General features: G+C 36.4%; 1 protein-coding gene across 3 annotated transcripts; it reads left to right on the forward strand.

Annotated features, from left to right (window-relative positions):
* The first annotated feature begins 2691 nt into the window (after positions 1-2691).
* On the forward strand, positions 2692-19934 carry LOC115920988 (galactosylceramide sulfotransferase-like). Of its 3 annotated transcripts, none has more exons than XM_030977853.1 (4): positions 2692-2828; positions 8963-9124; positions 13858-14486; positions 18159-19934. In XM_030977853.1, the coding sequence occupies exons 2-4, from the start codon at positions 8973-8975 to the stop codon at positions 18902-18904; spliced, it is 1527 nt and encodes a 508-aa protein (XP_030833713.1). In that variant the 5' UTR covers positions 2692-2828; positions 8963-8972; the 3' UTR covers positions 18905-19934. The 3 variants fall into 3 exon arrangements, with proteins under 3 accessions (XP_030833713.1, XP_030833714.1, XP_030833715.1); XM_030977854.1 differs by lacking the exon at positions 2692-2828 and adding an exon at positions 5475-5981; XM_030977855.1 differs by lacking the exon at positions 2692-2828 and adding an exon at positions 5475-5921.
* Positions 19935-26329: the final 6395 nt, after the last annotated feature.

Raw genomic sequence — 26329 nt, forward strand, 5'->3', positions numbered from 1 at the left:
TAATTACTGTTTACCATCATCGTCTTGAAAAAGTTCATGATTAATAGAGCTTTGCACATGGTTGTAAAACCCTGCCTCCTATCTCTGAATATCAACGTGCCAAATGGTGAATTGCATTTTCCAACTTTGAGGATGCTTCAGACATGTTAGCGATTCTTTTTTAACGTATTGTTTTCCTTCGAATATTGCGGTGATTCAACATTTGCTCCAGCCAAAAAATAGGCCGGACTTAATTATAGCTGTACACACACAAACACACATAAAAAAAAACAATTTCTCTCTTTCGTTCGCCCTCTGTAGTCTGTAGTAAATACTTCTCGATTCAAAACTTTCGTGCAGACAAAAACACACACACGTTCACACGCGCACACTCAAACTACTTTTCTCTTTCGTATCTCTCTCTCTCTCTCTCTCTCTCTCTCTCTTTATCTATATATCTACCTATCTCTCTCGCAAATGCTCCTCTCTTTTACGTTTAAGTTATGTGTACAGTATCCCCACCCTCTCTCTCCCTCTCTCTTTTCTCTCCCTTCATTATTCTTCTCTCAATCTCGGCGAAAAAACTTTGTTAACCTTCTCTCTGGATGGACTACCGTACTTCCTGATGTAGTTAGTGTCTTAGTCCTAGTTTCACTTTATTTTCTAAACCTTTATTTAAAACGTCCCACACACCACATACTTCTTTTCTATGTGGTTTGGTTTGGAGATACTTCAAAAAGTACAAATCTGAAAATGCTAAGCGACCTTTAAGTAAACTCTCAGCAGGAATTTGAAAGCTCAATTAAAAAGAGAAGAACGTCGTCGAGTTAAAGTGGCAATAATTGTTTCAATTAAGTTTGTATTGATGATCAATTTTTAAATAGTTCATGGAACATTAGGAAAAACATTGTTTTTAATATCATTCAACGGGCAAGGAACATATTCCATGTAAAACTAAGAATGCCAGACTTTGAACTTGCATAATTTGCCACTTACTAATTAAGCAGAGGGCCTACGTCAAATATCATGGTTAATTTTTGAGTTGCTTGCTAGATCTAGTTAAGGCGAGGGCGGAATTTATGCCCCCCCCCCTTCACAAGCGTTCCGAAGTTCAATACGTGCCTGTACACATTAATGACGATAGGTTATATTCTAGTTTATTACGATATATATGAGATGGCTATCATATTGTGATTATCAAATCCATGCTTTCATTCTGATTGTTGAACTAATACTATTAAATTCTCATTTAAATTTGAAAGATTTATATTCTAGGATAGGGGTACTCTATTATCAAAAAGCTTAGATAATTTGGTTTCTGGTTTTGACTATTGTCTCATGCGGGAGTTGGTCAAAACAAGCTAATCTACTAAAACATCCAAAGACCTCTGGACAAATCCAGTTGTGGCACAATTCAAGTCAGACTTGGGAATCTTGAATAGTTGCAATCGTCAGCGAGGTTGAATGAAGGAAACTGGGTTGAAGAGGCAGACAAAATGACAGAATGGCTTCAAAATGAGAGAAGAATCAATGACATGATTCATAAGTGGCGTGGTAACTATTAAGCGCTTTTGTAAATCCGATTATAAAAACACTATAATAGGCTTATTACGTTGTTGTCATTGTTTTTTATTTAAAAAAATATTGTTTGCCTTTACCCCCACCGTGATTAACGTGGTGTACAAGACTACAATTTTACCATGCATATTAATAAAGCTAATTAAATTGAAAGAGAGAGAATGGACGGTGAGAGAAACGAAGTGAAAAACATAGACAGAGATAGAGGGATAAGTTGATGGAAAAGGAAGAGCAAAAAGGAGAACAGATGAGTGAAAGTAAGAGAGGTAGAGAGATGTGGAAATCAGCGGAGCGGGGGGGGGGGGGAGTCAGAGGAAGGGAAAGTAAAGTGTCAATGCCAGAACACATGCAAGATTAATATCACTTTATTAAACTGCATTCACAACAGGAGGTCCATTGAGCAAATAGTTCCTTTATTTATTGGGGTTTACTTCGGTATCAAGACAGAGGGTTCTATCCTTCGAAGGAATCATTCTAATAATATCGAAACGTAACAGAAATGTGAACACTTCAGACCGTTACATCTGGAAAATTCATGAGCGAATGATAGTTGATGAGGTGTTCTAACTCTTGGTTGCGGCAACAAATGGACAGCTGCATTATACAACCGAAATGGAGATGTCTAAATCTAAAAGACAAACAAACAATAAATACAAATATGGAGGTATATATTTGGAGTGTGGAGGGAAATATAATTTGTATCACCCTTTTAGAATAAATGAGGGAATTGGCATGATCATTCGAAAATCATTGACATGGTCCGAACAAAACATAACACGGTAAGGTCGATAATTCGGCCTCGTTCCAAACGATGTTGCGTTTTGTGTATTGGTCAGTAGAAATTCGGCCGGGGTTGAATCGTCGGTTTTGAGGTTCAAATGAACAATAAATACACAGGAAGGTAACGCAGTTTGCATATCAGTATACACTAACCACACTAGAAAGAAGCAGACCGGTCGATAAATAGCGTACATGTATTACCTAACCCGATAACAAACAATGTAAAGTAAATATCGATATTTGTCGTCTAACCAGGAACACTAGAAGGCAATCGGGAAAAGCACGGTACGTGTTTATTAAATGCGTGCGTAGTGCGGGGCGAGGTGCTGTATTGTCGGAGCGTATACTAAACGTTAAACTCCGGCACTGTAGTTGAGTGGTCACTGGAGCGATATGAGTGCAATGTTATGTTCTATTTCTTCCACGACATTACCATTTCTTGTCTGGTCTCTCCCTGTTTGAGAGAGGGGTTTTTCTTTTGATTAAAAAGGGTAAGTCGAACCTTCTATTTATTTCTTCTTGTTTGCGAATTCAAGCTTAAATACTGTTTTAGTTTCCCGAAAACTTACAATACTGTGACTATTGCTTGATATTATTATACACCAACCTGGTATCAATATATTTCCAAGAACATTAAACATTAAACTATACATCGTCGCGTCTACATGTTTCTGAAACATCCGTGATCTCGAAGCAGGAAACAGCAATAATTCCTAGATTATGCAAAGAAAAAATAAAGAATAATTAGAATAACATTTGATAAGAAGTACATGTCGAAGATGTAAGCGCATTTTAAATGTTAAGGCAGTACAATTTCCTGTAATTTATCTTGATAATGATTGATTATGATAAATCTTGTTCTTATTTTGATGAATATTTTGTTTGTTCATGAGAAGAAGAAAAAAGAAGAAAAAAAGGGGTGAAAAGATTTCATGAACCAGCCTATATATGTTTCATATCGCTTATAGTTTAGAGTCATTTCCATGTACAATTCAGGAGATATCTCACAAACAATATAGCATATTCTACTTTTCTAATGATAATGTACGACTATAGTAATGTATTCTTTCATTACTGTTCATATGAGACTGTGATTTGTAGATATCATTGCATATTGTTCATGTCTCTGTGTACCAAATTGTACATCTCACATTATTTTCTACTTGAGCAATGACTTCATACTATATCTGTAAATTGACTAGTCTTGAGAAGTATTGTCATTTGCAGTTCCTTACTTACTTTGTTTCTTTTAATGTACGCGTATACGGCGAGGATATTGTTGCTTTTAATCTTTTTATTGTACGGAGAGGTACCTACACCTACTCTAGCATATTTGTGTGTGTTTTTTTGTATTCCTCTCTCTCACGCCTGTGTACACACAGTACAGTCTGGGTCCACACCTGTTTTTGTTTTATTTGTTTTTAGATTTCCTCCCTTTTTCCTTCTTTGGCATGACTATACTTCTTGAAAATTCTGTCACGAACTCTCTAGCTGTCTTTCCTCAGAGTGCATGGAGTATTTCAATATTTTGTGTCTGTATTTGCCATAATTGTCATCCAGCATTATACTATATCGTATCCTTAGACAGGATGCATATCATCCAAGTAAAATCATGTAAACGACATTTGTTGTCAATCCTGAATTTGCATGGCGAGTAATGCAATGCCTAGCCTTTGAAGGATACGAATTTGCGATTGGAGTTTTTATAGATCTGTCAAAGGCCTTTGACACAATTAATCACAATATTTTACTATCTAAACTATATCGTTATGGAATACGTGGTGTAGCTCATAAATGGTTCACCAGCTATCTTAACAATCGATTACAATGTACTATGTATCAATCTTCTATTTTGGAGTTTAGAACAGTAACATGGGGAATTCCCCAGGGTAGCCTGCTTGGGCCACTGTTATTTATATTATATGTGAATGATATCTATAAATCTGCTAATGAATTGTCTTTTATACTGTATGCAGACGACACAAACATATTTCACAGAGATTCAAACTTGAAGTCTCTTATGGAAACAGTAAATGCAGGTCTTGTATATATATATATATATATATATATGTGAATGGTTCAAATCTAATAAATTATCCGTAAATGTAAAGAAATTCTTCACAATGGAAAGAATGCAGATTTAAATGATTTCAATATTGTTCTTGATAATGTCATATTGCCAAGGGTGGATAAGGTCGAATTTCTTGGCGTTGATTTAGATAGTTCCTTGTCTTGGAAATACCATATTCACGAAGTTGAAAGTAAGGTGTACAAAAACATTGGCATTATATCCAGACTCAAACATCTCTTGCCCAATCACTTGCTACGTATGTTATATTGTGCTCTTTACTTCCATATTTTTCTTACTGTAATCTTGTTTGGGCGAATTCCTGCAAGTACAACATTCAAAAGCTTACATTATTGCAAAAGAAGATTATTCGTATAATATCCGGAATGCACTATCGCTCCCATATTGGTCCCGTCTTTAAGCAAATTATTTTCTTGAGATTCAGTGATATCAACTTGCATCAACAGGGTATTTCCATGTATAAAAGAATGAACAACATCTTCCCATCACAATTTAGTGATCTCATCAATTTTCAATACAACTCGGAAACCCATACATCATATCAATAGTAACCACTGACGCTACACAACACCTTTTTGAGTTGCTCGAGAATTTTGAAGGAAAATCTGGGTTTTTACCTCTTTTACAAATTTTCAGCGTTATTTGATGGAACCATTTTGTTTGTCTTCAACTACTCTCTGTTTTGATCTGAAATTTGGAACCTCATCATGTCCCCAAAAAGTGCACGTCAACGACAAAAAAAAGAAGCAAGAATCTTTTAAAAAAAAAGGATCAGTCACTAGGCAGCCCACTGACCCGGGGCCCTGGGGCAGCTCCGATGATCATTCGGCCTCTTCTGCTGGTCAGCCACCCAAATCGCCTTCAACCCTAGGACCTATTCATCTGGAAGAATTCAATGAAACTCTCCATGAGCGCATTGTTGAAGCCCTTGGTCATTAGAAGGTCATTGACACAATCACAAAGAAGTGACGCAACGAGTATACCAATCATGGGCGTAGATCTGTAATTGATACCTATATTGATACAATAGGTATTACGTAAGGATTGACGCCCAAGATACCAATCATTAGACCATGACATTTAATCGAAGCTCTCTGCAATCACGAGAAGCTAGAGAAAGACGTCAATGACCTTCAGAGAAAGGTAGCGGAATCGGCAACAGAAATTGAAGAGCAAGAAGCATATAGTCGCAGGAATTGTCTTCGTATTCATGGAATAGTAGAGTCACCCAATGAAAATACCAACGAGCTGATTGTGAAGCTTGCGAGAGAAAAGTTGAAAATCGACGTGGTAGTCGGGGACATCGATAGATCTCATCGAATTTATCCGAGAAATCTAGATTCATCGGAAAGCCCCAAACTTTGACTGTCAAATTTTCGCGGTTCAACGTGAGAGACGAATTTTACCGTGCTCGCACCAATTAATCTACGCGGGAGCAAGATATACGTCAACGAAGACCTAACCAAGAATCGGCAGATACTCTTCAACAAAGCTCGTAAGTGCGAAAAGGTCAGGAAAATCTGGACAAATAACAATAACAAAGGAAGACAAGAAAGTGAGGATATCTTCATAACGTGACATTGAACAATTATTGTAAATTATATCCTCACATTCTCTTATCTGTTTAATTGCCTATGTAAATATAAGTCATGTTGCCCAAATATCCTTGCCTCGTATGTTTAAGACCTGTTAAGAATAATCAAAATGCTATTCTTTGTGTGAGATGTTCACACTGGATCCATCTTTAGCGTTCTTCTCTTGATGAAGACTTTTTTTCTCTTCATCTGATTGGATATGTAATAAATTTATTTTTAAAAGAATTACCGTTTTATCCATTAATCACTGCTGAGGAACCTGAAAACATTAATCATGTAAATGATGCGAGAAGTAATTTTTGTGAGAAAGGGTTAGTAAACAAAAAAAATGGTAAAGGCTTTGTAATATCTCAGTTAAACGTTAGAAGTCTCCGAAACAAGTCGGACCATATTTCTCATTATTTATCCGAAAACATGATTTATGTTTTTACTGTGTCAGAGACCTGGCTTGATGAAACTATTGAAACACAACAGTTGAATATAGAAGGATATGTTTTTGAACGTAAAGATCGAAATGCTAGTGGCGGTGGAATTGGATATTATATCAAAGGCTCAATTTCTTGCACTAGAAGGTCTGATCTTGAACAGGAAAATCTAGAAGTGTTAAGGATAGAGATCAAATTGAAGTAATCACAACCATGGTTTGTGTGTATTTCTTACTAAGGGGGATAGACAGGGGTCTTATCTCCGGTGCATTATTTTTGGACCTAAAACATGCGGTCGATTCGGTGAATCACGATATTTTACTCTACAAATTAGACAAGTATGGTGTAAAAGGAAAATAATTGGCCTGGTTTAAAAGTTACTTAAGTGATCGATTACAATGTGTCGTGGTTAAAGGTGCTCAGTCTGGATTTAGAGGTGTAAATACTGGAATCACACAGGGATCAATATTGGGCCCCCTTCTTTTTACTAATGACTTTTACTAATGACCAATGACCTCTGTAATTTGCCCTATTGTGAAAATACTAAAATATGTTTATACGCCGATGATGCGGCAATATTTTGCGAAGGCAAAAAAATTGCCCTTGTTGAGAAAACGCTTAATTGTGAGTTTTAAAAAAAAATGATCACATTGAAAAAGATGACTTAATGTTGAATATTAAGAAGTGTAAGATCATGTTATTTGGGACAAGAACACGAATCAAAAATCAGAGTGTACGCTTGATTTACAGAGATAATGTTATAGAAGTTGTAAATGAATTCAAATATCTTGGTGTATTATTTGATAATTGTTTAAAGTGGGATATACATATTTCGGAAACTGTCTCCAAAATATCTAGAACCATATCATGTATAAAACATATTAAATATTATTTGCCGAAAAGAATTTAAAAATTGTTATATGATAGTTTGATATTGTCACATATTGAGTACGGTATTGTTTTGTGGGGATGTTCAGCAAAGTGTCATTTGGAAAAGTTACAAAAGTTACAAAATCGTTATGCCCGTTTAATACTAAACGTAGATATTTTGACACCTCGTATTATATTATTATCCTCTCTAAGATGGCAATCAGTTGTTCAGAGAGTGCAATACCAATTTAGAATATGGATGTATAAGGTGATAAATAATAAAATGCCGAAATATATTAAGGATATCGTGTGCTATCGACCGATAAACGTTTATACCAGATATGCAACTACCTGTCCTCTATTTATTAAAAAACACAAAACCGAGTATTTCAAAAGATCTTTCTGTTATCAAGGCTCCGTTATATGGAATGAATTACCCCCTTCTTTATTAAACTCACTGGATTCAATTAAAATACACTGCAAACTCCTTTCTCTCACATAGTTTAAAATAGTACTTACATGAATATTTTACCCCCCCCCCCCCATTTACTTCAATATTTTATCTGTCTGTGTCTTCATTATAACTTATGTATGTTTATATGTTTTGTAAAAATGTTTTTGATTATGTTGATACAAGGCCCCTTGGTCGAGCAGTTTTTATAACTGAAAGGGCCAAAATTTTAGAACACCTTACCATCTATCCTACAGAAGTCGCTCTCCTTGCAGACTTTTTCCAGTAAGGCAAAAATGTATTTAATTGCTCGATATTAATACCCTCTCTTGTATCTATGTGTGAAAATGACCTCTTCTGGAATTCAATAAAATGTTGTACGGCCGATCATTTATTTATTTTGATTATTTTTATCACTAACGTACACGCCTCAGCTGTTGCTAGGTACCATCTGTATATTCCCCGGGACAATGCTGTCGGATGAAGCTGCTCTTTGTTTATTAATTATGCTATTTTAGAATTTTAGTACTTTGTTATTTTAATGATTTAATCGCAGACACATGCACAGCCCAATTGAGTTAACTCAATTGAACATGCCTTCATATATGTAATTCTCTTCTCATTTTTCCTTCCATTTACTATTTTTTATTTCCTATCACTGCTCTGTTATACAATATGTAATTTACATAATAAAATATATAATGTTCTCTCAGTAACTGTATTAACTTATTATGGGCGTTCCCAACTCAAGCTTTGCTTTTCGGTTTTTCGCCTCCTTCCGTATCTGAATTGTTTACTGTTTACTCTATGTCGCAATCATTGTTACATATACAGTTCATACATACATTGTGTTTCATATTGTACTGTTAAGAAGGAAATAAATGTTAATAAATATAAAATACACAAAATATTTCTTTAGTTCATGAAATAGTGGTTATATGTAATTTGTGTTGTTTTATTATTGTAAAGCGTATGAATATTTTCACAAAGATGAAACGCGCTATAGAAGCCTAGTTTATTATTACCATTATTATTATTATTATCAATGTTGTCATTTGTATTACTTCTATCAATTATTTTAGTTTTTTGTTATTTATCATTGGTGTTTATGTTATTTTTTAAAATTATCATTACTATCATCATCATCACAACAATTGTAATTATTATTAGGTATATTTTTTTCTGATTTCCTCAGGGGTGTTACCATGCATGCAATCAGGAGATTCGTGAGTCTTCTTATCTTAGGAACGCTGGCGCTGGTACTGCTGATTTTTGTCGTAAAAGGTCCTACAGGTTTCGCTCTTATAAATGGGGATCAGATAGAGTATGATGGCGTCAGGAGAGCAACGCATGTCGTGTAAGTAGTGCCCATCCTATGGGAACGTATTTTACGGGATCAAACCCGTTCTTTGTACAGTGTCTGCACAGTGAGACTATGTTGACGGTATACTGCATAGGCAATATACTTTAGCTGCTCCGGACACAGCTAAGGACTGGCGGAGCTAGGTTCTGTCAGATTAGAGTATGTGCCTGTAGACCACCTACGAAGCGTCATTATGAAATGAACAATTAATTAATAAGTGGATCGTATTTGCCACATTAGTGTTAATACTGCTTTTTCATCTTTGGCAAGCACAACTCTTAAAGGTATTACAAAGTTTTGGTATGGAGTCATGAATTTGGTTCAAATCAACATATTGGAATCATATGCGTTCCTACAATATTCATTGATCGTTGTCCCGGTTGAAATCGAGTCTAAAGTTATGAAATTATAAATAATAAACTCTTTATGTTGTATAGCTCCCTCTCAAGGTCAAGATATCAATTTAGCTATGAAACAATGTTTCTTGACTAAAATCGACCGTTTAGCTATTCCCGTTTGGAAATTATATATCACAACTACATATTCTGAGATTTTCATGGTCGCAGCTACCATACGGCCGTAGGCGCTATTTGAAATTCATCAAAATTTACCGGGAGCACCGGTAATTTTTTATATTCAATTTTTCTCAAAAACAGAAGTGTTTTAGGGGTTAATTTTTGTAGTGCTTATAATACATCCACAGGGGCATCCAAATATATCAAAATTGTAAAGATTTACTGTCCACCCAATTTTCAAAATTTCCCAAAACTCTGTATTACCTTTAACTATCAGTTCGCTCAGGATTGTTTCGGTGATTTGATGGTATTACATGTTACAAACGGGATTATTGATTATATAAAACAAACCCCTCAGAAAGGGTCTTGTATTAAAGTTTTAACGTTGGCCTTTCTCCTGTTAGTATATTTACAATGATGCCCCATTTGTAATGATTGTGTAATCATGGAATATTTGATTGATTGATTGATTGATTGAAAAGGTTTTATTAATCGCACTTCGCAGCCAGATGGCTGAATTATGAACAATTTACATTGGCAATAATACATACAAATGTGGTTTGACATTCTCACAAAGTATAATATACAGTATGTAACAAAATTCGTATCAAAATTCATAACCAATATGATTGAGGCAATAACAGGCAAATTAAGTCGGGTTTAAAATATATTTTGTGAGGTGACACAAGAGTGGGTCAAAGGATGAGCAGGCATTACATATAAATATGGGGTCAAGTCACTTCAGAAATGTTCCAAAATACCTTGTTATCGTCAATAGTAAATTCAGATTTTTGTTGGGAGGTTGGAGTGTGTTTTAAAAGAACAACGATGCATTTTCCAAATGTTTTAATTTCGACTCGCCGGAAACCAACATTGACCATAAAAAGTACGATATCCATCTAAAAGCTGTAATTTTGGTGTCTATACTTGGGTTTCGGGGGTCGAAAAGATCGTTCATACCACTTACAATGGGGAATGGAAACCAGAAATCGTAGCGTCCAAAATAACCAATCCGTACCTAATTTAACCGGATTTGGGTGGTGTATGTTTTTCAAATTACAATACGAAGTGGTGAAGATTAATTGTCTTTTTGAGGTATGGATTTTCATCGATAGGCCGATACAAAAATAATCATAATGCTTTATGCAAGATTGTTTTGTAATTCTGATGCTACTGTGCTCTCCAATTTGGCTGCTGGCACTGGCAGGGATGCAAAACATGTTAACTTTAAGATGGGAAATTTCTATCAATGACTATTAATAATTAGTTTGTTGGGTGGCCGTAAGCATACGGGGGGTTGGGGTTACCCCCCCCCCCTCAAATATTTGTAATGTGGGGTATCGGAGGATAACCCCACCCCCACCTCACTTGTTGCCAAATGTAAACAATTATTTTAAAAAATTAAAAAATTGCTAAAGGAAAAAAGAAATGACCTTACCCCCCCCCCCCCTCCCCTCCCCAATTGAAAGAAATATCGGTCGGCATAATTTTCCAATTTTCGGGACAAGAAAAAAATGTGCTCTTATCCCCCTCCCCCCCCCCCCCCCTCCCCTTTTGAACACTAATTTTGTACTTTTACCCTCTGTGTTTGGCTGGGAAGCTTGGGGGTGACTTGGCTGCTGAGATAACAACAGCTGACTTCCAGCAATTGGGCACATAGTTTTGATCTAGAATGATTGATTTGCTACTGGCTGTTCTTTTTTAATTATTTTTTGTTCTCACTTTGTGTACAATCAAATTTGCCACTTAGTCTGGGGGAGGACAGTGCTTTGATAACTATCTATATTCTTCTTGAGTTTACGTTTAGACGTGTAGTATAAGGTAAAGTAAAATGGGGATTACGAAAACATGCAAAGTATCATGATAATAATAATTCCGAGCAATTATTTTGTTTGTCTCTTTTCCTCTGTTCGACCTCTACAGTATCTGCAGCATAAATGTCTATGCTACTCCAGCGAACTTACTATTAAAAGAAACTATAATCTCTTACGTCTTTTCTCCATTTCATAGTCACAATTGATACTAGGCCCTATTATTGGCCCATGAACTAATATTGCTGATACCTGTTTTAATAGAATGGCCATATACCGTATACAGTGCGTCCCAGAAAAAACGAAACAGAGAGTTATCGATGCTTTATCATAACTTAATCATAACTTAAGGCAAGTTAGTATATTTGCTAACAAAACTGACAAATTCGATAAAAAATGGATAAATTTTGAGAGGATTTTGATCCTTTAATAGGAGTATATTGAATTTCCCATATCATTTTCAGTCATGATGTTGCATTATTATTTAATATTTGTTTTTCTTTCCCTTATCTACATGTATGTTCTGTATATACAGTATTATGGTTGATATTCGTTATGCATATCTTATTATGAAATATTGTATGATATTCATTGGAACATGTGTTCAAATATGTTATCTTGCGATTGATTTTCAATAAATGGCCTGTTGGAGGGTCCAAAAAATGGAGAAAAAAAAATAACTTGATCACAATTATAATTAATAAAAGACACATATTTCTAAAGCTTAGATCCTCTTCTTTCATTTGATGCAACTCATATGATGCATATTTCACGCATAAGTGATTCAAATCAATTTGAAGAGAGGGAACCAACAAGTCATTTGGCTGGCGGTATCTGAATTTCAAAGAGAAAATCACATTTCTAGAAAGTTAAGTTACTGCCTTTTAATATGACACCTCAATCAGGAAAAATGAGCAAGGAATAACAAAGTTCGTTTGATTAAATTGATGCTTTAATTTCCACAATTCCAACAAGTAGAATCGACCAAAGACTTAACTCCGTTTCGTTGGCAATCAGTCATGCATGAAGTCTTTCGTCTACGGCTGATCGTCAATACATACTCGGTTGAAAAAATGATGATTTTGTACATTGTTTTAAATTTTGAGCCAAAAAATCACATTTTTTAGTTAATAATGCGCGTGGCATCCACCGCTAAGTGACTTTTTGTTTGGTTGAAAAAGCTTTAGCATGGATGCCATGAATTACCTCCAAAATGTCGTCTAAAGCAAAAAAGAAACGCGTCTTGGCTGTTCTAATACTGGGTTTCCGTACAAGAACACGTGGGTATGACGTAATTTTCAGAACGCTTTTTGCCCACTTCCCTTTTTTTGTTCTTCAAATTTTACAAGCATATTTGTGATGGCTAAACGCAGGGCATTGCGAAGCCAGATTTTCATCAAGGGGGAGGGCGGGGGGGGGGGGGTAGACTCCGTTTTATACCATGCATTAATATATTAGTATGGAATGCCATTTGGGCCACAGCATGCGTCGTGACGCCACCTAAATCCTATTCGGTTTGCACGCAGTGCTTGTGACCCCATTCCAGGTCCTTTCATTTATCCCTATTCATTTCAAACTTCGACGGCATTTCTAGACGTCATTTTGCCTCTTTCGGGCCGTTTTTGCGGAATTTCACATAGAAAGTCACAGCTCTCATGTTGAATTCGACACCGTTCGGGTGTTTACCCAATAACATGTGTTGTCAATCACCAGGGTTAGCCTTGAGTTTTATGACCATTAAACCTTATGTAATACTTTGCTTTTCATTCGCCCGAAGAATCTCCGAGCATGCTCCGAGAGGAAAAGAGGTAATTCTTGACTGGCCAACGGGTTTGCGGTGCGCATATTTGTACTCCCATTAATGGTATTTCCACCAAGTCTGGTGTCAGCGAATTACGGCCTTCTGCACATGGAAACTGACTACCCACTCCCTTTAACTATCTCCACCTTCATAAATGCTACAGACTTCTAATCAATTCCTCTTAAAGATCTCAGAGACGCCCTTTCGTCTGCCCTGTATAAACAAGGGCGTCAATGCATTCATATTGTTCTAATTTAAGTTCTAATTTGTATTATTATTAATATTATTACCATTATTATTATTATTATCATTATTATTATTATTAATTTTGATATTTTTTTTGGTATTTCTTATGATAAAGATAATGATAATTTGTATAAGTAGTAGTCAAAACAGCAGTTGCACTAGTCTTAGTAAATATAGTAGCAGTAGTAGTAGTAGTACGAGAAGTAGTAGTAGCAGTAGTAGTAGTAGTAGTAGTAGTAGTAGTAGTAGCATTATAGTAATTATTTCCATTAGTATATTCAACATCATCCCCATCATCAATAATATTATTATTATGTATTGCTGTTTTTATTCCTGTTTTCATTGTGCTTTTAGACGGATCGAGCCAGTAAATATTCGATTAGCTGCTGACAAAACAGAGAGAGCGCACCAAACAGTTGAACATGGGAAGACCGTAGCTAGTTCAGAAGACCGCAAAACTTACCAAACAGGAACAAGGAGAGTTGAAGACAATAACGAGAATGCATTGGCCAAGAATGCGTTCAGGGAAGCATCACTCACAGTCACTTCCGGTACTGAAATACAAGGAAAGCCCTCCCCCGCAAGAACCGATTCAGACATCCTGTACGATACAAAACTGCGCCCTCAATATGACGGCATCGAAGAAACTGCCAATCCGCACATGGAGAATGCGCGGCTTAATGGAAACACGAGTACAGACACCGTGAGTGCGTCTGTACGCAAATCGAGTGGACCTGCGCGTAATGACGTCACGACGTGCACTCCGCGAAAGAACTTGTTGTTTCTTAAAACGCACAAAACTGGAAGCTCAACCATACAGAACATTGTGTATCGTTATGGTGACGCTAACGGGTTAACATTTGCCCTCCCCCAATCAGGCGTATACTTTGGAGTGCCCGCATTGTTTCGAAGGACGTTTCCAATCAAGTCCCCGACAGGGAAATACAATATGCTCGCCAATCATGCAAGATATAACCGCCCCGGTGAGTCAAAATGTTTACAACAATCCTTGTAAGGCCAAAGAAATAAAATGTTTAGCGTCCTGTTTCTTTAAAAAATAAGAAGGAGGAGGCCCCTTTTTCCCCCCTTTTTTTCAAAATGGCCGCTCGGTACATTTTCCCGGAAAGTCGGGCTATTTTTCAAGATGGCCGCCGGTATTTTATTTTAAAATCAGAAATAGATCACTTAAGCAGCATGTTTTTCATCTTTTAATTCATTAAAGAAAAAACAAATTTAAAACAAATAGGAGGCTGCCCCAAAAAAGGGAGCGGGCGGGGACGCTAAACATGTATATTTGTTTTATTTGGCCTAATAACACTATTACTATTATTTTTTTTTCTACCACTACTATTTACTACAACTGTTATTTGTATTACTACTACTTACTCCCCTCCTTCTTCTTGTTGTTGTTCTCCTTATTGTATTCAATTAAAATTGCCCAATGTCATCCAACATGGATATTTGGTTTGCTACAGTGTAAAATATACGCTCAGGCAAAGTTTACACGAAACAGAAATTTGATACAAAAAATCGATACATTTTGGTGATGACAAAATGATAGTCATACATACACTGTCGCTGGAAATTTGGAATATTTTTGGTTTACCCCAATTTATGGAATTATTTTAAAAATAATAGATCTAGATAATAGTATACATTCTCAGATTGTATTGAATAATAATTTGACAATGTGTGTTTTGCGTGACTGCTGAAGCAAGTGCATGCTACTATGCTTATCAACTAGGGGACCTACGCCCTTAAGTCATAAATGAAAGTAATGAGGATTAATGCCATGGATTGTGGCTCAAGGCATGGACACACAGAGGATTTTTTTATGTTGGGAACCGGGGCAAAATGCAATAAACTATTGAAAATGTTTTGCATTTTCTGTTTTTTTTTAATTTATGGAAACTGCCCCCTACCCTAGCCCCCCACTGCGTACAGTCATGGTTCAGTGACAAAGCAATGGCCTCGTAACTGTGAGGCCCCAGGATCAAACCGTGTCGATGTGCTATAGTATTGCCCTTTTGTGGGGCATTAATCCTCATTACTGTCATTTATGACTTTATGGCGTAGGTCCCCTATTTGATAAGCATAGAAGCATACACATGCTTTAGCAGTCACGCAAAACACACATTTGCAAATTATTATTCAATAAAATCTGAGAATGTATACTTTTATCTAGAGCTATTATTTTTTAATTATTTTTAAAATAATTCCATAAATTGGGGTAAAACAAAAATATTCCACCTATATGAGCGACAGTGTACATACTTCACTTTGGCGCCAGTCAATTTTTGCACTCTCGCACATGATGCCTCCTGTTCATTCAAGCGTGAACACATACCACACAAAAATGAAACAAAATGATTTGGGATAAAACACTTTCATAAGATGCATAATAATTCACTGTTCATAGATGATTTTTCAAATGATTAGCAATTGCGTAGGTGTAAACTTTTTGTTTTACTTACACGGGATATATATGTATGTACAGTGCGTTCCAGAAACAACGAAACCGAGAATTATCGATGTTTTATCATAACTTAATCACAGTAAGAATTAATAAATGACACTTGTCACGCATGAGTGATTAAAAACAATTTGAAGAGAGGAAACCAAAAAATCATTTGGCAGGCTATATCTGAATTTCAGAGAGAGAATCACATATCTAGAAATTTCATTTTCTGCCCTGTGATATGACACCTCAATCATTAAAAGTGAGCCAGGAATATAATAATATAAAATAAATAATAACAACGTTTTGTTTGTTTAAAGTAATGCTTGCATTTCCATAATTTGATTGAACGAATTCGTTTTTACTGACTGCCTGTCGTAGCAACAGACAGAGTTGACAAAATCTTAACTCCGTTTCGTTGACGGTCAGCCATGCACAAAGAAGACGAAAGGCTTGCTGCATGACTGATCGTCAACGAAACGGAATTAAAGGAAACCTAGCCCCAAATAATAAGTGTGGGTATTCTGAAAATTTAGATGAATTCCTGCCCTTTGATGTATAATATTCCTTACGAAAATGTGCAAGAGATATATAAATGAAGATATTCCTGGCATGATGTGATGCCTTTTAGCATGACATGGGCGCAGCCATTTTCTTAAAAATATGACGTACCAGTTGAAGTTACACATGTATCATGCACCGAGCTTTAGTTGGAAATAATTTTTATATCAATAACGAAACCTTTACTTTTCAACGAGGAAAAATCATAACTAAGAAGATAGAAATTATATTTGGTGAAAAATAAATAACAGGGGAAAATTATTGTAACTAAATTCATTTATAAATGACACAATATAGCAGTTGACAAATTTATTTTATTTATGAGAAACCTTTACCCTAGAAGAGCACCAACTTATATATGCAATTTGCGTTCTGACAATTGCCGTACAAAGGATAATATCAGGTGAATGAAATGCTGCATCATCACACACGTCTGGGAACGAAGCACCCATACATTTTAATACATTAACTTACTAAACGACTTCGCATAGTACGTCACGTAATCAAGGAAATAGCGATGCTCATGTCGTGCTGAAAAACTTTACATTATTCTTCCTCTTTGCCTCTCTCATACACTTTGGTGGGGAATCTTATAGATTAATGGGCAATAATATAATAAACCTCTCAGAATAAGTAAAGTTATTTTGGGGGCTCGGTTTCCTTTAAGGCTTTTGTCAACTCTGTTTGGATTTAGCGACATTGTTACACTGTACCCACATTATATGTCATTGATAAAACGAATCAACTGTTGCATTTGGCTCCTATTATCAACATGATCACAGCTGAAAAAAATCAATGCATAGCAACACAAAATTGTGAAAAAAGAGATAACAATTCTGTATGATTCTGATGGTGATGAAAATAAATATTCATATAACTGATCGGTTCAAGAAAAGTATTATACAAAATACACCAAATCCAAATTCTTGATAAAATGAAGAGAAAAGGCGTATCCCTTTAACGATCGAGTAACGAATTTGAATGACGCTTTGACGAAATTGATTTAAGCAAGCATATATATCGTTGGAAGCTTGCAATGACATACTCGATTTGACTTTGACGCAATTGGATGCCAAATTATAAAATAAAAAGAAAACAAAATGAACTTCTGACGTAACTTCCAGCAGTAACGTAACTTCCTTTAAAACCAAACTCAAACGTTCAATAACACTTACATTTGTCAAATAAACATGTAATTTCATCTCTCCTCATTACGTTTTCTTACTTCACCCTTTCCTATTTCCCTTTGCCTGTATGTTTAGTGTTTAATGTTTTGTTTTAAAAAAAAATTAATTTAAGTTTGTTTTGTATCTCATGTTTATTGTATGTATATTTCTTTATGTATAGGGCACCCCATTAATCAAGCCTTCGCTTTTAGGGGCACCCGAACCATTTATACTGTATTAATAATTCTCATACATGCATGATTTGTATATTGATCTTTTATTCTAAATGGTTAAATAAAACAAATTGAATTGAATTGAATGTGGGAACCTTCATAATGCGGACCTGGCCTTGGGAAATAACTAGTGTAGGGACCGCAGGGAAGCAGATGTGGTTAACGTGGCTATTAAACGATCGAGTTTAAACTGTATCATAATTCATTCTATGCTTGACTTTCTTTTTTTCATTCCAGAAATGGCAAAGATTATGTATGCCAACGCAGCATACGTGACCATCTTTCGTCATCCGTCAACACAGTTTGATAGTATGTACGTCTACTATGGCTTTGGAGGCATATTCAAGGTTAACCTATCAGGGTTTGCGGACAATCCTCTTAGCTACTACCGTAGACAAGGTTCTACTCCTGCACACAGCGCCCTCAACCCAACTCTCTATGACCTTGGTATGGCAAAATCTGAATTCAGCAATGAGAACGCTATACAACATAAAATTGCGAGTTTGGAGGAAGAGTTTGACTTGGTCCTGGTAGCAGAGTATCTTTTGGAATCGTTGGTGCTGTTAAAAGATTTGATGTGCTGGGATTTTAGCGATGTTACCTATTTCTCGGCCAATGCGAGGATAAAGTCAAAAGTAAACGAAATGTCAGAGAGGACCTTCACCCAGCTTTACAAGTGGAACCACGGTGACGCGCTCCTCTATGAACATTTCAATAGGACACTATGGATGAAGGTAAATGCGTACGGGCGGGAAAGGATGGCCCGGGATGTGAGAATACTGGGGAAAATGAACGAAGCACTTGCAGAAAAATGCTTAAGTGGGACTCAAGCTGAAATGAGTATGTCGACGTCAGTCAGTCGTTATGTTTTAAAAGACAGTATGAAGGATGACGTTCAGTGCATTAGAATGATTCGGCCAGCAATTCAGTATCTAGAAACAATGAAAAAGAAGCAAACGGGAACTAATTTGAGACATTTATAACTACAGTAATGTATTAATTTCCGGTTAGTTGTTGGAAACGATTACCTGAACTCATTTCAAGTTGATGCAACCGAATTTTCGAGTTTCATACAAGAGGGTGTTTAGGAGGCAATCATTGTTTGATCAATTAAAAAGCGTACTCACCACCTGAATATTCATTAATTATTAGTACTGATGATATATGGTTCAAAATAAATTTGAACTAAATCATTCCTTTTACATATTCTACGACGACATTTTGATCACGCTGTTTTTCTTCTCTTTATATAACTCTCTCTTAACTACCTACCGCACATTATACGATCTGTTTACGATCTGACTACGATCCGATATGTGAAGAATTTACAATAGCATTTTATATGAACATTCAAACTTTTTACGTCTAAATGATTGAGGATCTGAAAAGTCAAATGCCTAATACAAGTATACACTGTGATGACCCTACGTTGTAAGATGCATCAATTTAAAGGACAGGTGCGTGCTTTGTTCATTTTGTTTTTGCCTGGAAGATTCTGATGAATATGACGCTAAAAACTACCTAAACTAAAATACCGGCCAGATATCAGCTCCACTGTTACATGAAATATAAACATATGGCGCGCCTCTGATTTATTTTCTCTAATGTACTAGTCCAATATAGTTACACGGATGTATTTTATAAACTATGTTCTGGTCAACCCACTTGTTTTTCCCAACATGAAATCGGGTTCATAAAACAAAGACAAAAAATGGAGCAATGGTTATTGTATATTACAATTGTTCTGGTTAACTCTTTGGGGATATGTTCGGAATCCAATAATACAAACCTTCAGACTTATAAACATTTGCATTTTTAGATTTATGAAGCTACAAAGAAAGCCCCCCCCCCCCCCCGTAATCTGTTTCATTCAAAACGCTGCGACATAGTGACTATCTTGGACTTGAAATACGAGATGTAGATCCCCATATGTTTTTTTTCATTGATGTATTCGTTTTATATTTCATTATTGTATTTGTTTATTTAATGACATATATTTTTTATTTGTAGCTATATACTTAATATAGGATTTCCCGGCCAAATTCGCGAGTTTGTCATTCAAATTAATTTGTTTTGCGTTCAAATTCGACGGTTTTAGTGCAGTCAGGTATATCCCGGGTTTATATTCCCTTTTCTAGTTTTCAAATCTATGGAATTTTCGTTAGAATCTACGTATGTTTCATTCAAATGAATGAACAATGTGCTTCTTTCGCTATTTGGTCATTCGATTTGGCGCAACACGATTTTCTGACAACGCGACGGTGTACTTCTAGCATTCTAATTCATTTGTAGCATTCAAATTAGCACTTTATGCACTTAAATTGATGGTCAATATACATTTCTCGTATTACACTCTTTTTATAGCTCATTCTTTTTCTTTCAAGATTTTTTTTCTTCATGTGTATTTCATCATATTTCATTTTCTTGCATTTATACACTTATAGTTATTAGATTTATCTGATATTCATCAGCATTTACTTTTGATTGTTAAGAAGAAAAAAACGACTTGCATCTACGGACCTGATGGTCTCAGTATATTTGTAAATGTTCATGTAAGGAAGTTGTTTGTCTTATGTTTCATCACAAATTTATCATAATTTCATTATGGAAGAAGGGTACAATATTGTGACTGGGTTAGGGACTAGAGTCAACAATTTGAACATGATTCATTATTTAGCCATGTCTTTAGCAATCGATCTGCTGGCGGGCAAGTAAACTATGAGGCTGTTCACACCGGCAGAGATAGCGCGCGCTAGACCGCGCTATCTCTGCGGTTTGGAAGGTACAACGTCGTTTCGGTCCGCCCAACAGCGAGCCACGGCGAGCCAAAACGGCGTGCCACTGGAGCACCTCTTGGCGGTGGTCCACGAGAGATAGCGCGGTCTAGCGCGCTAGAAAAAAGGGGGTGCTACGATAGACCGATCTCATTGCAGTGTGAACAGCCTCAATGAAACTCTTTAAGAAAAACAGAGGGGTGTGCTGGGTATAAGAGACGATGTGAATTACTTTTGTAAAATTCCGAGTCTGTAGTAAAAAGGGGCGATTGAGGGTACCCCCACCTTTCCCGGGTATATGAACATGTCCGTGCAGAAATGCCATATCCCTTGATTTCGCCCCTTCTTTACTTTATGTCTGACTACACCCATCTGCATTGTCCTGAAAATTAATAAATGGAATAACAGTTTAGACCCCAAAGGCAAATCATGCATTTTAACTGCATTATTTAAAAACTGTACAAGTTTGTTGCAATTCTTCCTAAGTTGAATAAAAATATTACGAATACGAATGACAGTTGTTAATTTGAATGATAAAAATTACGCTTCGACAAGTGAATATCAATTTGAATGCTAGTTGAGCAGTTTCTTAATTGAATGACAGATCTATGAAACCCTTCGACCAAAATCCTAAATCAAATACAAAAAATGGAAAATTGAATGATAATTGGCATGGCAAAGCCGATCTGCGCTAACTTAAATGCAAAGTAAATGAATTCGAATGACAAACACGCGAATTTGGCCGGGAAATCCTATATATAATACATATTTAGTTACTGTATTACTTACTAGTTAATTGCTTATTCAGTTAATTGGATTGATATTAAACTTGTATAGCATTGTATCTGTACTATTACAGAGTAAAATCATGAAATCCATCTTGAAATATGTATATTTTGGTAGAATATCTTAAAATAAAGAAAACGATTATTTAAGCTAGATGTATATCGCCAACTGTCTTCTGTTCCACGAACATTTCTCTCGCTATGTATTTAGGCTGGTACCGTGTGTTTCTTTTAAAATAGCAAAACTCAACTTTCTCCAGTAACATCTCTTCAAAAAAGCATAACTACATTGTTTTCGATACAACATAACAAATTAAAAGTTTCCATTATAAAGAATGAACAAGAAGAGATGTCTTGCTCTGGCGAGAAATGAAATTCAAGATACGAAATATAGAGATTCACGGATAATGAAGGTTAAAGTATAGATATGTCGACTGCTATGAGAGGCCTGTCTGTTTTTATAGGCTCAATGCAACGTCCCCGAGAGCCAGTATAGAAACAGCCAGGCCTCGAATATCAAAGCAGTCGATATATCTTTTATATACCGAATTCAGACAAAAATTTACCAACAATTCTAATTACCTTATCCTTTTCTTGAGCAAAGATTGGTTAAAACATCACAGAAAATCTGAGACACTGTCTGTTAATCTTCTCTGGAAAGATGACTGAATGTTACAATTATTTGGGAATCGCACACACACTGCACTATTTGGTATCCGCGCGCTCGCACAAGGTAACTTTTAACACGTAAACCAATGGGGATCTCATCAAAATTTTACTATTTTCCCGGAAAATGGAATCTTTAGGGAATCTCACTCATGAACTTTTGACCGTTCCGGCATTGTTCGTTTTTTTACGGGAATGGCTTAAATCACGACTCCAATTTCGACCAATCAGATGGCTTGATTTCTAAAGAGAGGTAATTATTTATGCTCAAGGGTTACATGGCGGCTTCAACGCCGCACGCAAAACATCCAACCATGTAAACAATAATTTGCGCACGGGAGAGGTATCAATGCACCAACACAATGAATAGCCATTCATTGAACCTTACTCGAATTCTGCATACATTTATTTTTGGTTTATCAATAATTATGGACTCAGTAGTAATATATCACTCTAGGTTGCAGAAAGTGTTGAGAGATTAACAAAGAAACGTAATGAAATATTGATATCTTTGTTCTGTGTCTGTATTTTTTTCTTTCTTCCTTTGCTTTGTAATTGTAAATATAAATGTATTATCATTGTGCATCATTTCTTTGCGCAGCATAGTTTGGACATCAAGCACTTCGAACCTTTCCGTCTCTTTCCTGCATGACAATAATTATTACCATAACATATTTGGTAACATCTGTAAGACGTTATATTGAACTAATTTGACAAGAATAATAAGACGAAATCACTGCATAATCATATTTGCAGTAATTGATGGGAGAATTCGGATTAATCTTTCTCTTGAATGAAACAAACTGCATAAGAGTGACATAATCCAATCGTGGTGAGTGTTTTTGTCACATGAAAGGCCTTGTCGATGGGGTCGCTAAAGGCTTTGCTGAAGACGCAGGGGTAGAGGGCGCTGTTCTGATCCACGAGACCAATCGCTTGGAGGTGGATGTCGACCATGGTCGCCCCCCCCCCCCAAGCCAGCGGCGTATTCGAGCACTTTCATTAAGTTTCTCCTCGACTATGATATTTTAGGAGTAAGAAGATACGGAAATGGACAGGCCAGCTGCGTGAAATCTTTGCGCAATTTACTTTTGACATCATATTAAAGAATTCAAATTAAAAAAAAGACCTCTTTCCAATTCATGGACACATAATAGGAATATCATCAAAGTAAAAAATAAAAAAACACAAAAACATGAAGCGCCTTGAAAAGCGCTTTACAGGAAACCGGTAATCAATTGTCTTATCATAAAAAGAAAAGCAAACATAAAAGAAGAAAAAAAGGGCGAAAAATCTATATGTATAGAAAACACGATCGCAACTATTTTGGACTGAGAAAGAAAATAAATCCATCTAAAACAATGCCAATGGCCTCATTAATTATGTAATTCGAATATTAATTATATCGGACATACAATAGTATATTGAAATTGCCCATTTGTTGATACATGTATTTCGAAGGTAGTTGCTAATTTTTTAAACAAATATTTAAAAATCAGAAAAATAAAGGCATATTGTATTTAAAAGAAATTTAAATAAAACTGGGCATATCGTTTACCCAAAGGGAAGTAGATGTGTTGAAGTCGAGTGGCTTGAGCACTGGACTGGAAATGCAAGGGACGTAGGGTCGATCCCCGACACGGCACTAATGTATGTTGACCAGGCATAAATCTACATTTGTCACGTCGTACATTAGAGGTACGGGGACCTGGTAGGATAACGAAAGCCCTTTGTGATAGTAACTACCACATCCCTTCACGATACCATATGGAAGGAATACTCCTCAGGGAGTTAAGATGATGCACACTGAGCGTGAGTGAATACGATGGCCGAGGTAATATCTAAAGCTCCAAGGGACGGTATCACATTATAAAGTCCAAATCGAAATAGAAATGGTGATCATAATGGCAATTTTGATGTAGAAATTATCAACCAAAAATCGACCTTATTTATTGCCAGAGAATTCTGTTTCCATCTCTTTAATCACAGTTTTGTGGTATTAAATTGCTGCCGGGGAAGGCTATGAATTATATCAGCAAATTGAATAGGACCTGACCTACATGTATGTATTAAATGTTTGTTTTTTTCTCAGGACTTCGACACTTTGCATGTTTGACGGGTGAATAAATCTATATATTGCTAAATGTATCATCTTTTATTAAATCAAATAACGTGACAGTGTCAGACACCATTCGCTGTGATGCCTCTGAACCATTCTCTCGAAGTGTTCAATTGAGACAAAGTCATCTAGTTAATTTTCTATACACACAAACAATGCCCTTTAATCCCGTCCCCCCCCCCCCGCACACACACGCACACACACACACACACGAATAACACTACCCTTTGGCCCTGTATCATAACAAGTAACAATTAATTATATTCCTCTCAAACTAATTTTATGTATCACCTTTAATCGAGTATGCGTCACAACAAAATCAGTTTTCAACCAATTGTATGCTAAAGATCAATATATACATTGAATGGTAATAAACAAATTATCGTGGAAAGATCTGAGATATAATATATTTTGACCATTGATTGTAAGTTGTTCTTTTGTGTTACATTCCCTTGGTCTTCTTTCTCTCTCTCTCTCTCTCTCAAAAGAGCGATTTGTGTATTTTCTTAAATATCTGCTTCAACCCCTGAAGGCCCGTGAAGATATGGCGCGGTGAACTGAAAGAAAAAAACACCACATTTTTCAAAGTGGAGATATAAGTCAACTGCGTGCAACAACAGATCTCGGGGGCATTCATTGAGATAAGGTAAAGAAATGTGATGCGTATGAATTACCCTCAACGTCACAAAAGACTAACCGCTTTATGCCGTGTCATAACTTCCACTGTGGCGGATCCAGTGGCGGATCCAGTATTTTTCAAGAGGGGGCACGAAATTTGAAAATCACGCCGACCAATATTTTGCTCAGTGGCCAGTTTTACTCTTTTTTTTTGGGGGGGGGGGGACCGCCTAACCCCCCCCCCCCCCCTAGACCCGCCCCTGCTACTCTTTCTCCCTCTTGCTTGCTCTATTTCTCATATTTCTTTCCCCGTTTGGGTAGCCATCTCTACATCCCTACCTCTCATATATATGCTCAATTCCTCTCTTTCAAGCGGGTCCCTTTTTCTACGTAGCTAATATCCACCTCAACACCCCCCTCCCCCCTCTCATAGTCTCCAATATTCCGATCTCCGTCCTCCCTCTTACTGGAACATATTGGCTATCCATCCCTACATCCCCACCTCTCGTATGCTGTATATCTCTCCTTTCTATTATCTTGCTCACTGTATCCGTTACCCCCCCCTAAACATCTGTACTCACCCAACTCCCACCCTCATCTCTCTTTCTCCTTCTTCCCCCCTTCCTTGTTCCCTTCTCCTTCACACTCTACCCTCCCTTTCCATCCCCACCCCATCCACCCTCATCTCTCCCTTCCTGCCTGCCTCCTTCCTTCGCTCCCTTTCCTTCCATCTTCCCTCGCTCCCTTCCCTCGCTCCCTTTCCTTCCTCCTTCCCTCGCTCCCTTCCTCCTCTTCCCTCGCTCCCTTCCCTCGCTTCCTTCCCTTCCTCCCTCCCTTCCCTTTCCTACCTCCCTCTATCCCTTCCCCATCTCTCTGGATTGAAACCTTACAAATAAATCATAAATTCAGACTCAGAATAAGAAATATAACAAAAACTTTAATCTTTGGCACATACCCGGTACACATAAACATGGTAAGCACTTTCATGATTATTATGAACATATTTCAGATGTAATGACATTCCATTTCAGTTAATTTGATATTCTTTGCATATCATATTAATACAAGGCTGTAAACTTATAAACTATAAGATCATATGATTTGGACTACAGTGATAAGATTTTTTTCTTGAAATTGGAAACATTCATTTATTGCTACATTTTTCTCATAAAAATCATGTACTTTAACAAAATATTGATATATACACTGATAAAAAGTACGTCTTACAGTAATCACATACTGGTATGCCGTTCATATAAACAAAAATGTGATTTTGACATTTACAATATGTCACAGATTCCAGGATTTCATATCCCTCCTACACAAGTAGCTCTTGGCATCAAGGCTAATATCAAATCACATGACCACTTTGTTCATACATGCAGGCCTTCAGCATAGAGCACATAGAACTTGGTACACATCTACTCAGAGGCCTGATAGTTAATG

This window comes from Strongylocentrotus purpuratus, unplaced genomic scaffold (assembly GCF_000002235.5).
Source record: "Strongylocentrotus purpuratus isolate Spur 01 unplaced genomic scaffold, Spur_5.0 spur5_scaffold_1, whole genome shotgun sequence".
Taxonomy (NCBI): Eukaryota; Metazoa; Echinodermata; class Echinoidea; order Camarodonta; family Strongylocentrotidae; genus Strongylocentrotus; species Strongylocentrotus purpuratus.

What these genes read in the sequence shown, in the direction of transcription:
- LOC115920988 (XM_030977853.1), top strand. Translation starts at nt 8,973, where the DNA reads ATGCATGCAATCAGGAGATTCGTGAGTCTTCTTATCTTAGGAACGCTG. An exon ending in AGGAGAGCAACGCATGTCGT is followed by an intron (nt 9,125 to 13,857) that starts GTAAGTAGTGCC and finishes TTGTGCTTTTAG; the next exon opens with ACGGATCGAGCCAGTAAATA. An exon ending in TGCAAGATATAACCGCCCCG is followed by an intron (nt 14,487 to 18,158) that starts GTGAGTCAAAAT and finishes TTTTCATTCCAG; the next exon opens with AAATGGCAAAGATTATGTAT.